General features: G+C 40.5%; 2 protein-coding genes and 1 pseudogene across 7 annotated transcripts; 1 reads left to right on the forward strand and 2 right to left on the reverse strand.

Moving 5' to 3' along the window:
- Positions 1 to 559: 559 nt before the first annotated feature.
- On the reverse strand, positions 560 to 11,632 carry LOC106573678 (uncharacterized). 5 transcript variants are annotated; one of them, XM_045697187.1, is made up of 8 exons: positions 10,829 to 11,081; positions 9,174 to 9,587; positions 6,332 to 6,555; positions 6,011 to 6,109; positions 5,776 to 5,877; positions 3,620 to 3,733; positions 3,391 to 3,499; positions 560 to 3,275 (listed from the first exon to the last, which is right to left on the reverse strand). In XM_045697187.1, the coding sequence occupies exons 2-8, from the start codon at positions 9,298 to 9,300 to the stop codon at positions 2,218 to 2,220; spliced, it is 1,833 nt and encodes a 610-aa protein (XP_045553143.1). In that variant the 5' UTR covers positions 9,301 to 9,587; positions 10,829 to 11,081; the 3' UTR covers positions 560 to 2,217. The 5 variants fall into 5 exon arrangements, with proteins under 5 accessions (XP_045553143.1, XP_014004423.1, XP_014004425.1 ...); XM_014148948.2 differs by lacking the exon at positions 10,829 to 11,081 and adding an exon at positions 10,492 to 10,790; XM_014148950.2 differs by lacking the exons at positions 9,174 to 9,587; positions 10,829 to 11,081 and adding an exon at positions 11,358 to 11,632.
- Positions 10,724 to 12,263, forward strand: LOC106573679 (peptide deformylase, mitochondrial-like; annotated as a pseudogene).
- A 978-nt stretch (positions 12,264 to 13,241) lies between these two features.
- Positions 13,242 to 16,831, reverse strand: spata2l (spermatogenesis associated 2-like). Of its 2 annotated transcripts, none has more exons than XM_014148947.2 (3): positions 16,544 to 16,831; positions 15,581 to 15,903; positions 13,242 to 14,944 (listed from the first exon to the last, which is right to left on the reverse strand). In XM_014148947.2, exons 2-3 carry the CDS (start codon positions 15,896 to 15,898, stop codon positions 13,697 to 13,699), a joined length of 1,566 nt encoding a protein of 521 aa, XP_014004422.1. In that variant the 5' UTR covers positions 15,899 to 15,903; positions 16,544 to 16,831; the 3' UTR covers positions 13,242 to 13,696. The 2 variants fall into 2 exon arrangements, with proteins under 2 accessions (XP_014004422.1, XP_045553144.1); XM_045697188.1 differs by lacking the exon at positions 16,544 to 16,831 and adding an exon at positions 16,110 to 16,133.
- Positions 16,832 to 17,765: the final 934 nt, after the last annotated feature.

Below are 17,765 nucleotides of genomic sequence, written 5' to 3' on the forward strand. Positions count from 1 at the left end.
AGATCGGTGTGGAAGAACTTGACTGGCCTGCACAGAGCCCTGACCTCAACCCCATCAAACACCTTTAGGATGAATTGGAATGCATCAGTGCCCAACTTCACTAATGCTCTTGTGGCTGAATGGAAGCAAGTCCCCGCAGCAATGTTCCAACATCTAGTGGAAAGCCTTCCCAGAAGAGTGGAGGCTGTTATAGCAGCAATGGGGGGACCAACTCCATATTAATGCAAATGATTTTGTAATAAGATGTTTGACAAGCAGGTGTCCACATATTTTTTTGTCATGTAGTGTAAGTAGACCCCAATCTATGGAACAACTAAAATAGTCCTTCCAGAGCTTGTTTTGACAGTGCAGCAGTGTTTAGTGCTCCAGTGGTGTTTCAGTGCTCCATGCATTGGGTGATTTTGCAATCCAGTTGCTGAGAGGAATTATGATAGGGATTTCTGGCAACTGTCCCAAATACCCACAGCATAATGTACAGTATGTGCACAGTAATATATAAAAGCTAAATAGGTATATACAGTCAAATACAGATAAGTAGCATATGATACAGCGCAATTGCTTCATGTGTGTAAAATATAGTTTTAATTTATATGTCATTTCACACAAAAGGTTTATTGAACACAGTAATGTAACAGGTAGCCAACAGTATAACTTCTGCTTCACTCTTGGGTTGTTTACTCTCATGATGGGTAACTCAGTGAACAGAGACTGAACCACTTATTATGCAATATTGGTAGAGCCACTGTGTCCTGAAATATGTACAGAAGAATGTAGATAAATAAATACACATCCTAATAAAACCTTATGCAGTGGTTCAACACACACAAAAATCCCCTGGAACTTTGTACCCCACCATCCCCTTATCTGGCTAAGGACCCTGTGCCCTATCGCCAGCAGGCATGATGGGGTTGAGTCAGTTAAAGACCCTGTCACTCCATGTCCCCCTGTTGACCACGTACCTGTCCACATATACATTCTTAATAAATAAAACATGTCACGGAACTCAAGCTCACCTACCTAAAAGTGACTCGTATGTGAGTCAAGTACCTTCTCACTTCACAACAACCGTAATTTACCTCAACACCTGCCCACCGATCCATTTCCCACACATGATTTTAAAACTGAAGTAAACACAGACTGCTACATCATGATTCACATATGTCTCTTAATGATGAGGTGTTAATAATATGTATGACCCTATTTGTAGGCCTTTGGCCCAATGACCCTCTTCTGGGTAAAGGAGAATCCCTGGCATCTTCTCTCTCTATGGAAGCCCTCTGCCATCTTCTCATGCATCCCATCCTATGAATATGTTGCTGAGTCATCTAACATCTGTCTTCTCATTGGCCCACATACCCTGAAACTGTGCCCTCACTTGACCTACCCCAAAATTGCTGTGGACTAACTAATATATGGATTAACTAACAAAGGTAGTGCGGAAGCACAAATGCATAGGTGGCTTACACTGACAGCACGATGACCCTGAACCCTCACTTCACAAGATGAGCTGCCTATGACACACAGCCAGGAATGATTCACAGCTTTTCCATTTGTACAGTGATGTACGCAATTTCCAATGACGTCATCATCATTGATTAGTCAACAAAAGGAGGTGCACAATGACTGGTCAGCGGATTTTGGTTGCATGTTATGGACAGTAGCAGTCCACTCAGAATATCTGAGTAATATTTAACCCATGTCACACCATTAAACAGACCACTCTGAGTCAACATGACACAGCATGAAATATCGGGGACGATACCAGTATAATATCGTGGCTAGGAAACAAATCCACAAAAATAATTTTACTTATTTAGGAAAAAATAACCCTAAAGTTGGGAATTAAAAAATCCCCATGTTATCCAGTCATGTTAATTATCCAAGCTATAGCACACAATATTTTACAGAGTTTGGTATGCCTCGTATTTTCATTTTTGCCATGGAAAAATATAGAGATACTGGTATCGTCAGCCCAAGAACCTAGGTCAGTAAGAAACTGGTGCTGTGTATTATGGTATGTAAAGGGTTATTATACCAACATTACACCTGGTTGAACTGGGCATATTGAATACTGTTTTACTGAAATTGAACCTGAATTCTGATGCTGAATAATTATGTAGCAGTTCGTTTAACCTCAGCAAATGGTGGACACCACCCTGATACCTCAATCTAATCCCGTACCTCGTTGTCAACCCCAGGACCATGCTTCTTCCTCCATCACACACTTTGGTTGTACATTCTCTTTCCATATCCAGGAACATAGTCAGAATCTGAATCCTGTGTTTCGGGATCTTCATCAGAGCTTGACTCAAAACTAGAATAGAGCATGTTTAAATCATAATAAGAATACACTGGAGTTTTTTCCACATGTTCTTCATCCTCCTCCTCTTCGCCATCATCACTGTCTTCGTCCTCAGGGGTCTTGGTCCCTCTTAGCTCTGCAGCCATGCTACACTCCTGCTGGGTCAGTTTTCGGAGCCGCACAAATGGCTGTAGAAACTTTGACATAAGCAGAAGAGCCTGACTCTCCATAGACAGTCTCAGCTTGACCCTATGTGTTCTACTGGCCTCTGGGCTGTCTGATGGTTCCTCAGCCTGTTCAGAATGGGCTCTGTCATTGAGGGCCGTAGGTTGGGATACAGCTACTGTTTGAGGAGGGGAAGGGTTCTGTGTGGCCAGAGTTAGATGTTGGGGTTGACAAAGGGTGAGGAGGGATGGGGTCAAGTCCTGTGATGAGGTGGAAGAGGACCCCTGACAGTGCACTGGGGTATCACTCTTTTCACACAGCAGTTCCTCAGAGCACTCCTGCAGAATGCTCCTAACCCATTTCTGGTGTTTAGAGCACAGCTGCATTGGGGAGGCCTCAGGCACCTCATCATTGTTCTGCCTGTCCTCCACCTCCGTCCTGTCTCGAATCCCCTCCTCCCCATCAGAGACTTCCTCCTCCAGGAGGGGTGGACTGTCTTTGGACAGATCCACCCCCAACTCCACGATAAGCGCCTGTGGCTCTAAACTTTGCTCAGCTGCACAAGCATGGTGTGGACCCAACCCCAATGAGTTGGATCTCTCCTCTCGGTTATCTTGACAGATACCCTGGAATGCGTAGAGACTTGTCCTGTCAAGCTGTGACTGCCTGCCTTTGTGTGTTCTCTCCTTGGGCGACCTTAGCGCAACTTTTGAGGTCCCAGGACCCTCTAGCTCCCGGCCTATTCCCCTCTCCTGTGCTGGTACCTTATGGGCACCGTGGCTGGGATGGCATCTTGAAGAAGACTCAGCTGAAGGAATAGAAAGACAAAATATTTATCTACAGTACTGTAGGTTCCTGGTGGTCTTACATACTGTACTGTGTTTACATCTGTATGTCATAGTTAATATGCTGAGTTTGTTGACCAGAGTGGAATAGCCTCTTCAAGGACGCAGCAAGGGAGGTGGGGTCACAGGTAATTAATGGCAATAGTAACTCCTCTTCGTATGCCATTGGACCCTCCTGCTTCAACAGCTATAGGCACATTCACATGGATAACAAGGACATTGACAGTTATGTAATAGCATGAGAACATACGTTCTCTATTTGAATGAATTCTCAAACAATCTCAATAATTATTGTATGTACACACACCTGGTCAAAATATGTATCACTCTGCAGCGTCGACTCCAGTTCCTGAAGGTAATGCAGCAACCTGTCCTCCAGTTTCTGGGCATAGCATTCTCCATATTGGTCCTCCATCAAATCCTGAAAGAGAACCTGCAGATCAATACATATACTATATACTCCATCCTACACACAACACCTCAACCCTAGTGCAGGCGACAGGCATTGCTCCATCAAACCATCACAATTGTTTTGGAGTTCCATCACAAGCAACTAAAGGCTGAGTATAGCAAGAGGCTGGGTATATAGCATCCCCTACTGGACAGCAAAGGAACCACTACCCAGACTTTATAATGGCACTATCATCTCAGACCGGCCTATTATGTATTCATCATTGTACGTTTTCTTCAGGAACCACTGAATCCAGGAATAGTTGAAGGTCACACTTCACATAGTTGAAGGTCACAAGGCATAAAGATGTCAATTACACCTATGTAATCATGCCAGTGTTCATTCTGGCACTCTTTTAGATTTAGTCTAGTCTCAGTCATTTTATATAATATCATTAAGTCTTAAGTCACATTTTTGTCATTTGAATAATGATTTTGTCTAGTTATTGTCAAAATTACGAAAACAGTGGGCCATTTTAGTAAACTAAACTTTTATTTTAGTCAAATCACATTGCACCATTAACCTATAGTAAAGTACAAACAAATGACTGTCTTCCATGTGCACAACCATAAATAGCCTTGTCTTACCAACATATTTTTCTGCATATCATCCTATTCTCTTCCCAACAGCAGGAATATGACAAACATATACTGTATAAGAATTATCTGGCCATATAAATTCCTAATTCAGCCAACATAGATATTGTACATTACATACAAAACAAAGACGCCCAATCGCAGAGAGAGAGAGTAGCTCAATCACCTCAGGTATTATGGGTTGCACCGCCGTAACTCGTCTCATCACTGCCAATGTTAGCAACATTCCACAGATGCCGCAGCCACATTGATGTCCAAAAGTATAACGGAGATATTTTTTGGTACCCTTCCCCAGATCCGTGGCTCGACACAATCTTCTCTCGGAGCTCTATGAACAATTCCTTCGACTTCATGGCTCGGTTTTTGCTCTGACATGAACTGTCAACTATGGGACCTTATATAGACAGGTGTGTGACTTTCCAAATCATGCCCAATCAATTGAATGTACCACAGGTGGACTCCAATCAAGTTGTAGAAACATCTCAAGGATGATCAATGGAAACAGGATGCACCTGAGCTCAAGTTCGAGTCTCATAGCAAAGGGTCTGAATACTTATGTAAATAAGGTATCCGTTTTCACTTTGTCATTATGGGGTATTGTGTTTAGATAGATGATGAAAAAAAAATATTGAATCAATTTTAGAATAAGTTTGTAACAAAATGTGGAACTAGTCAAGGGATCTGAATACTTTCCCAATGCACTGTATATAGCTAGGCAATGAGGTAACATGACTGAACAAGGTGTAGCCTAAACAAATGTTTAACGGTCCGGTCTGCAAGCAGCCTAGTTGTAGAATGGTCCGCAATATGCTTTATGAATGTAAAATTCGGCGCCAATGCACGATAGAAAAAATAAATAAAAATAACACCGGTATTATGGGTCATATCTTTTGAACGGTAATGGCTAGAATCAAACTGTTTTCTCTGAGGAAAGACTTGGCTAGTATGTTGGCTACATAACCTGGCTATGAAATTCAGTGGGGAAAGTGCAAGGGTTGAGCGAGACTACAAATTCAAAAATGTTTCTATAGTCAACAGGGAGAAAAACATAGACTGTTGTGTCCTTCCCACTGCTTAAGAGAACTGTGCAATCTGTGCTGCTAATATTAAAATTGTGCTTACCACTGAAAAGCTCTCAATCTCTCCAAAAACTCTTGCTCAGTCCACTTAGTAGTCAGATTTTAGTCAAAGATAATTTCAACTCGTCTAGACTTAGTCAACTGAAATAAAAAAATTATTTGTTATAGTTATTTCTTGGTCTATTTAGTCAGTTATAGTCTCGTCAATTGCCACTGAAAAATAGGGGTTTGATGAACATTTGTCACTATTTTTGTTGACGAATTTAACACTGAATCGTGTGAGACAAAGAGGGGAATAGAAAGGGAGCATTAAACAGACGATGGGGATTTAGCTAACCTTGATATAAGAGTTGCGCATGGACATGTCCATTGCAAGAGTCTGGGCCAAAGCCTTAAAGTCCTGGTGGTTCTTCCTCATTAGGTGCATCTCTTGTCGGCTCTGAAGAGGAGCAAAGAAAGAGGACATTTAGCTCAGCAACCCTGCTGATACTCTGATATAGAATTGATTCAGTTTAGTCAACAGTGTCGTCCAAAGTAATCAAATAAGGCATAGTTATAATGCATTTACTTACACATTCATGGTACTGAGGTAGTCTACTTGGAAAAAACTTAATGAGCTTCACAACAGTGTTGACAATACCTTGGTCTTCCCGAAGCATCCACATAATTATCTGTACCAGAATACAAATCAAACACAGCTGCTCATTTTCTTCCACCAAAACTCAAATCAACAAACACAGCATAGTCAAAATAAGTGTACCTGAACAAGTCAGCCCAACTTATTAGTAGGCATACATGGCCTTGGAACCCTCTCTATGCATCCACATATTGCGATTCCCCACCCCACCCCTTTCCTGTAACTGTTCTCTACCTTATTTGAAACCTCTACATACCTTGGTCTTGAGGCCAAACATGATTTTCATGTGTTTGATAGGGGGCACCAGTCGTGGCAGCAGTGTATAGGTGACATCCATGAACTCCATCACCCTCTCAAACCTCTTGATATCTCTTGTCTTCATTATAGAATACGCCTGGGCAGCTGCCACCCGTAACCTCCATGGCTCATCTAGGGTGACAGATTGTAGGTCATCATCTGGCCATCTGCTGGGGTCCAGACCTAGAGAACACACACAAACAGGGATATAACAAATAGGTAATACTTTTAAAGGAATTTCACCTATCATGTCAATTTATCAGCTTGGGGTTATAAAAACCATGTTTCAATTCCATTTTTACCATCTTATTAACTAAATTTAACTTAATTATGTTTTGCATGTCCTATATTAGCCCATAAAGGTCTAATAATATAATTGAATTGGTGTCAACTATTTAAAATAATATATTCTGTTTATAAAACGGGTGATTATGCAACTTCGGGCACTTTGGCCATGCAAACTTTCAGAAATGAAAACTTATTCAAACACCATTTTACCAGTATTGTACTTGTCTTTGATTTGTCTAGAAACTATATCTGATAATGGTTGCGATCGTACTATTCAGGAATTGATATATTTTTGTCATTTTTCCCAGACAGCCATACACAAATGTCATTTCCATCACGTCATTAAACATCAATTTTAGTTGAAAATACAATTGATTTATAACATATTTCTTATACATTTGTACATGAACTTGTATTGAATATTATTTAAAGTGATTTCTAAGGTTTTCCTAATATTAATAATTCAACATGACGCCTGAATGTATAAACTTGCCTTGGTGACAGCTGAAAACATTTATTTATCATGAAAAATAAAATATTTCCACCCAACCTTTTTGTGAGATTATGATAACAACCATATGATTTCCATATCTAAAACAAATAAATGTATGTAAATTATACATAATATACGCATTTACCTCAAAATATGGGTTGTGATGGAAATGACAAGGTGTGGTGGAAATGACATCTATGTAAAAAAAAAAAAACATATGAAAACAATATTTTATTGCAAACATTTTGAACAACAACCATTGGTAAACATTTCAGACCTATATATATTCCCTCTTAAACTTCTGATAAAGGTCCTGAATTGTGCCATTCAAGAAGTGCTTCTGCTTTTTCTTCTTGTTCCTCGTTAGTGTGTCCTTTTTCCCTGTTGTTGCTCTGCTGTTGTCATCACGTTCATAGAATCTAGTGATTTTCTCTTCTGTGGCAGTGCTAATTCTGTTACACTGATTTTTCCTTGAGTATTGAAGACTTGATGGCCTGTTTTCATTTGCACTCATTGCTTTTGCTGAAAATCCAAATTCTCTGTTTGCGGCTTTGACCAGCCCATACTTTCTCAAGATGTTGCCTCTGAGCATTTTTGAAGCCACTTGTTTGTCTTTGGCACCACACATTTTTTTTATACTTTTGTTTTAACTCTGCAATGATGGCATTTTGAAACAATAAAATCCTTCTCAAGTTCTTCGGAGTTCCCTTCATTTGCTGTTTTGTCTTTGGGGAATCTTGTCTCTTCATTTTGTTTATCAGTCGATCATACCTTTTTTTGTATTTCTCAGCTTTCCGTAAAGCATTATCAAGTTTGACATTTGTCATACTAAGATCTCTGTATGTTTTTGAGCGACATCTTCCAACCTTTTTCCTTACAGCAAGTATTCGACTTCTCATTCATGTTGCAGACGATGAGGAAGGGGTATCAGGGTGTGCATCAGGGGCAGGTATGTTAGCCTCATGTTCTGGCTGCAAGTCATTTGGTGACTGAGGTGGTGTGTTGCCTGATAGGTAGGTCTCCATTGCAACTGTTCTCTTTAAGTCTGTCATCTATTCCGTTGGTTACATTTTCATTTCCATCTCGTTTTTTTCCCCCTCGCTTTGTAAGCTCAGAGATAGATTTCACTTCTCCTTTCTCTTTTTTCTTCCAGTATCTCTCCCTGTCTTTTTGCAGATGTTCCTGGTATCATATAGGATCGTTTTTTATTTTGTTTCTATATGTCTGTGACCTCTGTGCTGTTTTATGTGGCATCTTCTAAAAATAAAGACAAATACTACTTAGTTTTCAACGTGTGCACACCTTGGAGCATTTTCTAGATTCAATTAATTTAAATCATGATTAAATAAACCTAAAGTTTAAAAAAAGTAAAGTAAAAACGAATAAGATAATGAATTTGTGTCATTTCTACCACTTTCTGTCATTTCCTCCACACTTAAGTTTGTGATGGAAATGACTGTGATGGAAATGACATTTCTACAGTTTCTGGAGAAAATTGACAGACAGCTCACCATGCTTTGATTAGTATTATAGCTAGCATATTGTTTACCTTAAATACATAAAATATACATATATATATATATATAAAGTTCTACCACAAATTAAAAAAATTATATCCTGTTTGGAAATGACTGACAATTAAAATATTCTCTACACAAGCAATATTTCCCTCGATTTTTCTTCAACTTCTGGACATCACATCTGGAACAACTGTCCACTGCAGCCATGTGCTTCAGTGTCACAATATATTTCCATGGTAACTAAATTAACATTCTCTTGAAAAAACTTTATTAATGAGGAATTTGTCCTCGGTGGTGGAAATGACACCACTCCCAAAGGACAGGTATATTTTGGGTAAAAAAATAAATGTAAAGGGCATACTCAAAATAAATATTGATATAGATTGTATTTAATTGACTCTTTCTGTTGTACATAACATTATATAATGTGTAATTATTAATGTTTTCTCATAGAAAACCCAAACGCGGATTTGAACAAATTGAACAAATGTTTTGCTTACCATCCAGTGTGTCCATCATTCTGTGAGCCCAGGCATATTCAATGATCCACATTGGCAGCGTTGGGATGATCTCCAAACATTTAATCTCAGACGGATTGAAATGATTCTCAAGGCCTCTTCCCTCCATCTATTTGAACTGCTGCAAAACGTCCCCAGCAGCGGAATCAGGTGCCAGATTAGATTAGTGTCATTTTAGTCCATCTACTTCTTTTTTGGAGAGGGGGGGGTGCTTTGGTTTAAAAGCAGAAAAACAAAGCCTGTCATTGGTTCGCAATGAATATGCATGTCCGGCGGGTTGGACATGTACGGACAAGTTCAGAATTCGCTCGTTAGCGGAAACGTTTCCAAAATATTTCCGGGTCAGACTGTCACGAACTGGTCCTTGCTATCTGGGATCCTTGGGACGTCCTTGCCCTATTGAAGTTTATATGTAAAATGGTTACGGTTAGGTAAGGTTTATGGTTAGGGTAGCACTATTCGTCAACTGAGAACCATCTGAACTAACTATGTATAAAACATAATAGCTAGAGGTATATACAGCACAAACTATTCCCTGTTTATCAACCATTTAAAGGGCCAATCAATAGTTGAAACAATAAAGTGAACTCACCATTGTTTTGGCAAAAACCTGAGGGATGGGGCTAGAGAAATGTAATCACTCAAATTCATAGACAGAGCTGACCATCCCTGATATCAAGAATCATAGTTTTAACCATGTTTTGAGGCTATACCTATACAGTGTTTGTTTACATATACTTTGTTTACAAACATTGGGATTAAAACAAGTTTATATTTTGGGTTATGATGGGGTATGGCAGTTAAACTAAACTAATGTGATATGTATAAGTTATAAATTATAGTTAAAAAAATCTATGGATATTTATAAGTCCAAAAATGTATGTAGTAACCCCTTTATGCAATCCTTTCAAATAATTCCCGTTTCCACCGTCACATAGAGGACCTATTGTGAAGGCCTGACAAAATAGTTGACTCGGGAAGTGATTCTCGGGTTAAACTGTAGTAGGAATGACATGCTTGTGTGTATTTTCATAAAAAATGTTAACTACAGTATAACAATGGCATCACTGTCCATACTACAATCAATATAGTAATATGTACATTTAAGGGAAACGTAATTATGTTATGAAAACGTGTAGCACTTGCATGGCATAGATACTCGTGTTAGTCATAGACTTTAGTGTTGGTTCAATGTCATCTAGTCTAGTGCGCAGTGAGCTAATTTAGCTAGCTGCTGTAGCTATTTGCTTGCTAGCTAGCTTCTCAGTTATGTGATAATGTGAAAGGATTTTGCTCATACCCGGGCCAGAAATACTGATTTGGTAAGCAGGCCATCTTTCATGTACATATCAACCTTTCTCTTTCACCACTATGTTGTTGACCATATTTACAATTGGTGAATTACTTCTTGACAGTTCTTTGCTTGTCTCTTGTAGGTGGGCTGTAAGTTAGCTGGCTGACTGTGCTGCCAGGACTGGACCCAGCCATGAATATAACTCTGTACTTCAGCACTGTCGACTAGGGCCTACAGAATGTGTGTTTCAAAAGCCCCATTTCACTGTCTCCATTGGCTGGGTAGTCCCCGTCTCATCTGTGGCCCCTTCCCGGTCTCTACAAGCGTCAAGGTTTGTTCATACCTACAGTATATGAAGCGGAAGATCCAGCCCCTGCCAAGTCCTCCATAGTCATACCCCCATGTTTGCCAGGTGGGTGACCCGGTGCTACGAGTCCAGGCTGCAGTGGTGGACCCTGGGACCGCACAGGGTCCGGAGGTTCAGGAGGTGATCCGCACCATGGTGAAGGTGATGCAGAAGTTCGAATGTGTGTGTCTCAAGTTGGAGTGTCACTTCGTATCTTAGCTCTGGAGAGCGCATGTTGGATCACAGCTTGCCTGCTGCACGTGAAGTCCGCGGTCTCACCACTGTGCCTCTGCAGATCTTCATCAACCACCAGCTGCGGGTCCTGGATGGGCGCACTGTTAAGTTCCAGGAGGCATGCGAGAGCATCTCAGGGTTCTCAGCCACTGTTCCACACTACCTCTCTGTGGAAGTCTCGGGTGAGATATGTAACATGTTGCACAATAGCTATACATTAAAACGGCCATATGTGAATTCTTCCCTAGTAGCCAATACACCTTGGCTAGTAGAAAGCAATTTTTCAACTAACCTGTTCTTGACGATACTTTCTTCATTCTCGATTCGGAAGAAAAGTTTATCTTAAAAATCCGTGTTCAGTTGCTTCTCCAAAACCAGCGAATATTCAGAAAGATAGTAAAATCCTCGCCATTTTAGCTGCCAAACGTCTTGCATTTCCCAACATCTTTGCAGGAACTAGTTGTTTTTATGTAGATGACAGTGCATCAAACAGTGCAACCTGAACAAAGATCTACACACATGCAAGAGGCATTTCTCACTCGATAATAAAATCCATGTTTTGAATATTCTGGTTATTTGGAGAACCACTTGCAACTGAACACGGACATTTATAAGATACACTTTTCTTTCGAATCGAGAACGAAGAAAGTAAATTAGTTGAAAATTGGTTCCGACCCTTTCTACTAGCCAAGGTATAACAGCTACTATGGAAGAATTCACATATCGCCGTTCTAATGGGTAGCTACTTCCACAGAGCAGCTAAATTGACAAATTGAAATCAACTTGTCCAGATTTAATCTACCCAAACCTGCTATCTGACTTCAATCACTGGACCCATGGCAGGTCAATATTAAATTAATTATGCATGTGTGTGTGACTGCTTTTATTAATAAGGTTTTCATGTTTGTTTCAAAGGCCTGAATGAGAAGGCAGAGCCTGTGACCTGGCAAGTGAGCGGATGGCCCGTACGCAACCTACAGCATGAGATGGATCACTTGGATGGAGTCTGGTACATTGACCGCATGGACAGTAAAACCTTCAACGTCAAATGGGCAGCACAGAATGAGTAGCAGTTTCAAACTAACCTTGTCACCCTGATTGAGCACTAAGACAATTTATTGGACATAATATAGCAACAGACCATGAAGAAACCTTTCTTACTGATTATTCTTTATTAATAAATGTATTTATGAAGGCAGTTTTGTAGTCTGAATGAATATTGAATTATCTTGCAAGTTGTTTCAAATGTCCACAAACATTAAGGAGCTGAAATATTGACTCAACTGTGGACTGTCACCTGAGTGGTATACTACGACGCTAGGTTTTCTAAAGCTAGCTAGCTTTACATTACAGCTCAGGCTTCACCCGTATTACGACAGTGGATATTGGTCATCTGGCATGTGCATGTCACACACTGTACTCATCATTGAGACAATACTGAAACGTCCATCCTTGGGCGTTTTCATTTTTGCTGAAATCAACATTTTCTTAAATTTAGCAGTCTATGGTGTGAAATAGGCAATTAGAAGTTCTGTCTTTTATGCCGTCATTGGTGTGCACAAGCACCTTTAAATAATTGTATGAAGTCATACAAGTTTTACTGTGCATGAAGTTTCAAATGCATCCTGTCTTTACTAAATGTATGTTATAGGTATTTTAATTATTCTTTACAAAAAAGCATTTGATTAATAATAAAATAGTAATCAGTGGTTTCCCTCAAATGAAAGGGATGATGACGCAATATTTGTGAGAGGGAGGGAATCTTATTTATTTGGTCCTCAACTCACAGCTCAGACACTTCATTCAGGAGAAGTGGAGTTAGCCTGCCCCGGAGCAGGTCAGTTCTGAAGGATTCATTGCCATTTAACTGTACCTGGCTAAAAGGTGAGACGTGTGATCAGTTATCGCGAGTTGACCAAAGTTACCTCACTACTCAAACCTGATTTGTAGTATAGGGCTCCGATAGCTGACCGCAGAGAAAATCTTGCTGAATGTTGAAGTAAAGAAAAAACTCAATAGCTTTTTATATGCTGCATTGTCCTGCATTTCAACAATTTATTATTTAACTAGGCAAGTCAGTTAAGAACAAATTCTTATTTACAATGATGGCCTACCCTGCCCAAACGACGCTGGGCCAATTGTGGGCCACATCAACATCTAAAATGCACGAGACATCTTTTCCAATTTTAAACCCCATTTTTATTCAAATAACTTTCTGACAACAGAACAAATAATGAAAACAAGCAACTTAACCTCAACCCACATTTGGCAGTATTATCTTAACTCTTGCGCTGCAACATGTATCACTGGCTTTAGACTTCGAACATAAGTATAAGGCTTCAGATCCCAACAATCAATGAGACTGGATGAATTATCATGAAAAACACTTTCAGGGCAATTTAAGGTCCTACTGAGTTGACAAAAGTAGAAAAATATAGTAGAGTTTGGCATTTCACTTTTAACCCTGGGTGGGATAAGGCTAATTTATACAATCGTATTACAAATTAAGAATATTGTGAATTTAAGGCAACGTGTAAGGGATTGCCAATATTATATTTATAGGCTTTAAAAAAAAAAATGTATCAGTGCTTTTCCCAATTCCATCAAGTGCCTTTAAAATGGTTCCTAAATTCAAACTTCAGAGGACTCATCAAAAGGGTAGCCACAAACACACTGAAGTGGTGTTCTATACCAACAGTCTTTACAATACACAACACCGCAGTACCTGCATAGTTTGCAAAGGGGCCTTGGGCACCCCAACCCACTTGAGCAGACATCCAACATGAGCATCTTGTGCTTTCTCTGGCACATCTCCAACATTTTACAGGCTCTAGTGTGGAAGACCTTGCAGGTGAGGCAGGTAACCTCAGGGTCTGGATTGGCAGTGTTGCAACAGTCATGAAAAGGAATGGGCTGAGGGGTAAGGCTTCTTGCTTCAAAAACATCAAGTGGAGGGCAGAACTCTCTCTTATCCTCATAGAGTAACACACCTCCCTCGCCAGGACTTCCTAGCCGTGGTGATAATCCACTGCTCTCTCTCTGCTCCTGTAGGATTTCATCACCATCAATATGTTTTACTTCATGACCCTCGTCTTTGCACCTCTCCAATATGGGGCAGTTCAAGCTACGTACGATATTGCAATTCTTGCAATGATGGATGCAAGGGCTCGGGTAGCACTTGATGCAGCTGCAGAACCGACTGCCCCCTCGAGACACAGGGGGGGCATTCCCTGATGCTTTTGCAGAGAGCAAGTGTGAATCCCCCTTATCTGACCCTGACATGGCCAACTCTTTATTTGGACTTTCCCTTTGCTTGTGGGTTGGGGTGTTTCTGGTTGGTGCTAATGATGGGGTCTTAATCAACTGGCAGTTCAGTGAGGAGACACAGATATTCTCTCTTTGAGAGGAAAGCTCTCTCGTGTACACCCTTCTTGGTGAATAGAGAGGATCTTTGACTAACCCAACTTCTTTATGCCCATTAAACTCATCATCTGTGTACAAATCCAAGTCTGCCTCTATAGTAGATGACTCCAGAAAATCCTCTTCCTGTGGTATAGTCTCCAACCTTCTTTTGCTGTTGTCCAGTGCTATCTGCAGGCTGTGACCTTTCTGCCTCTCCTGTACCAGGTTGAGCTCCCACTCCACCCCTCTGCCCTGGGGTCCTATGGCAGACAGCAGTAAGCGACACTCACAACGTGCAGCGAAGAAAGCACAGGACAGGCGGAGAAGGGTGTCCACTGGGAGGGCTGGGGAACACAGCCTAAGCTCTTCACATAGTCTGGCCTCTGAAGCCTGGTACCCAAGCAACCCAAACAAATCGGCCACCTGCTGCATGGACAGCGCCGGCTTGATGTAATGTGTGAACATGCCTGAGAACATCTATAAAAGGAGGAAGGTTGTATTGTTATTGAAATGTAGGAACAGAACAAATTATATTTCTGGACAAAGGTAAAGTCACACATTTGAAGCCAAAAAAGCATTCATGATGAGATTATACATTGCTGATGAGCACTCCACCAATATACAGGGAATTGCCTAAATAAAGGGAACACTTGAGTAAATGATACAAAGTATATTGAAAGCAGGTGCTTCCACACAGGTGTGGTTCCTGAGTTAATTAAGCAATTAAAACATCCCATCATGCTAAGGGTCATGTATAAAAATTACCAGTTGCCCATTATTTTGGCTAGCATGCTAGAAGAGAACTCAGTGACTTAGAAAGAGGGGTCTCAAAGGAGCATATGGAGTTTAAAAGGGTTGTGTGTGTGTCTCAGTCACCAGATCTCAGCCCAATTGAACACAACCCAATTTAACACAGCTGGAGCACTGCCTGGAGTCAACAAAACACCAAATTATGGAATTTCTCATGGAAGAATTCCAAACACTTGTAGAATCTATGCCAAGGCGCATTGAAGCTGTTCTGGCAGCTTATGGAGGCCCAATGCCCCATCAACACACTATGTTGGCGTTTCCTTCATTTTCACAGTTACCAGTATATTCCCCAAATTAGCATACCTTTACCACTCTGTATTCCTTTCTCCAGGGACACAAGTACAGGTTGAGGGATGCCAGTTCCAGCACTTCAAAGGCTCTAGCCAGCCCCTTCAATCCGACTCCTTGTGCTGTCTGAAGCGAGTCCTCCATTACACTGAGGGGGTCCAGTCCCAAGGAATGTGTGTCCTTGGCACAGTCCCCCATCAGCAGTCCCTCTACCTCCTTAATCAGTTCCTCATCTCTGCATACTAGGTTCCAGTCACCCTGCTCAATCCGGTGCTCCAAACTGACCCGGTACAGTTCCACCAGATCCCTGGCTTTCTTCCCAGGGACAGTCATCTCAACTACATAGAAAGAAAACAAGACAAAATAATCAATGAAAGGCCTTGACTGAACTCTACTGCAACTGGAATCATTTGACCTAGCTATTGTTTTTCGAAATGACGTCTGTTTATCACACATATACATCCCAGGAGAATATTCCCATAACATTCAGTCATTACATTAGGGATGAAAATGTCGCCCTCCCTAAAGTGAAAGCGAAAGTTACCTGATAAGACTTGATTAGCTAGTTAGCGTTCTAGCGAAAATAGTAGACAGCACGTTATAAATATTAGACCAAATGTTACAACTTTTACTTGCGTTACAAGTCAACAGTAACGTTAACGTAAAAAAAACAGTGTGTTAAAAAAACGAAACCAGTTAACTAGCTACTTAGCTAGCTAGCTTTTGCGCACCTTGCTGGGCTCGGTCAATGACATCAGCCCGCCCGTACAATTTTGCTGACACTATGTTTAAAGAAATAATTTTAGCTATGAAATTCAAGCACACGACTCCATCGTCCACTTACTGGCGCGTTTTGGCAACTACGTTAGCTAGCCAGACAGCTAGCTAGCTATACGCTAAGTAATATAGCTTACTAGCTAAGTAGCTAAATAATGCAAACATATGAAACCCAGTTGCTAACAAACAAAACAAACTCACCAACACTTTCTATGTGGTGGGACCTTTCCCTAAACCATCACAAATGCAAGGAACACTGCTGTAAAAATTGACGAGCGTGATTTGAACCAAACCCTTAGTTCTGAAAAATAAACCCCGTCACGTGTCACCCTAAAAGTGTGGGGGCCTTCGATTTAGCTCGCCCGCTAGCCCGGCGTATGGTTTGACAAAATAAGAACATTTAAATTACCAAACCATTCAATTGCGTATTTATTTTTTTCTTCATATACAGCAATATAACTATTCAAAATACAGCAAGAGAGTGAGGGGTCTGTGACTATGAATATACATCTACGAATTCAACAGGCTGCTTTGAGCTCATCCTAAATCTGTTTTCCTCCACCAGAGGGCGCGATATTCTATCGATGTCATCATTTATTCACTGACCACATTTACATGCATACTGTTTACTGTTGTTTTTCACGGTCTGTGCAGGCTTAGTTGGGTATATCATGCGTGTTGTGCAGTCTATGGTGTTATGTCATGATGTTTTCATCTGATTTTCAAACAAATCACTTCAGAAAGTAGGCTACCTGCGCAGTTCGATCCACCATAATAATTCCATAATAATTTATTTTGCTGATACTCTTACTGGACCGTATAGCATACTGAATACTTTTTTAGACACGTTTCTGCTTATAATTTCCGACATTTGGTAGGCCATTTGTTTGTCAACCATAGTTAAATATATCTTCTCTTCTGTCATAACTTGTTGCGCTGGAAGACTAAATAAAGTAGTTCTTACCTTCTTAACGTCTTACTTCGATAGAATGAATACATACATCTAGTTAACACCGGTAAAGTTGTCTGTTTCGTTTAGGGACGGGGGGAACGCCATAACTCCAAAACAGTGTAAAGATTGGTCCTGTGCAAAATGTCCAATGTCATCAGTTTGACGGGTTTTAATTAAGGGAACGAAAAGCTGAGAAAACGATGAAACACGTTTCTGATAAGACTTAAGTTCATCTTGGGCGCATATGTTATGTGGTTGAAATACTGTCTGCTTCCATGACAGTGTCAAAGATAACATTACATGCTCCTTCACATTTTCTCAAGAGATGCTGAAAGAAAGAAATTATATTTCTCCACTCCTGTTCCCGAGACAAAATTAACATTTGTTGTATCATTTTACAGCAAGACATTCATACTTCTGCTGGATATAATATTACGCTACACGTCAGAGGTCGTAGGCCTACAGTCAGTG

The sequence above is a fragment of the Salmo salar genome, chromosome ssa16 (assembly GCF_905237065.1).
Source record: "Salmo salar chromosome ssa16, Ssal_v3.1, whole genome shotgun sequence".
In the NCBI taxonomy this organism is placed as follows: domain Eukaryota; kingdom Metazoa; phylum Chordata; class Actinopteri; order Salmoniformes; family Salmonidae; genus Salmo; species Salmo salar.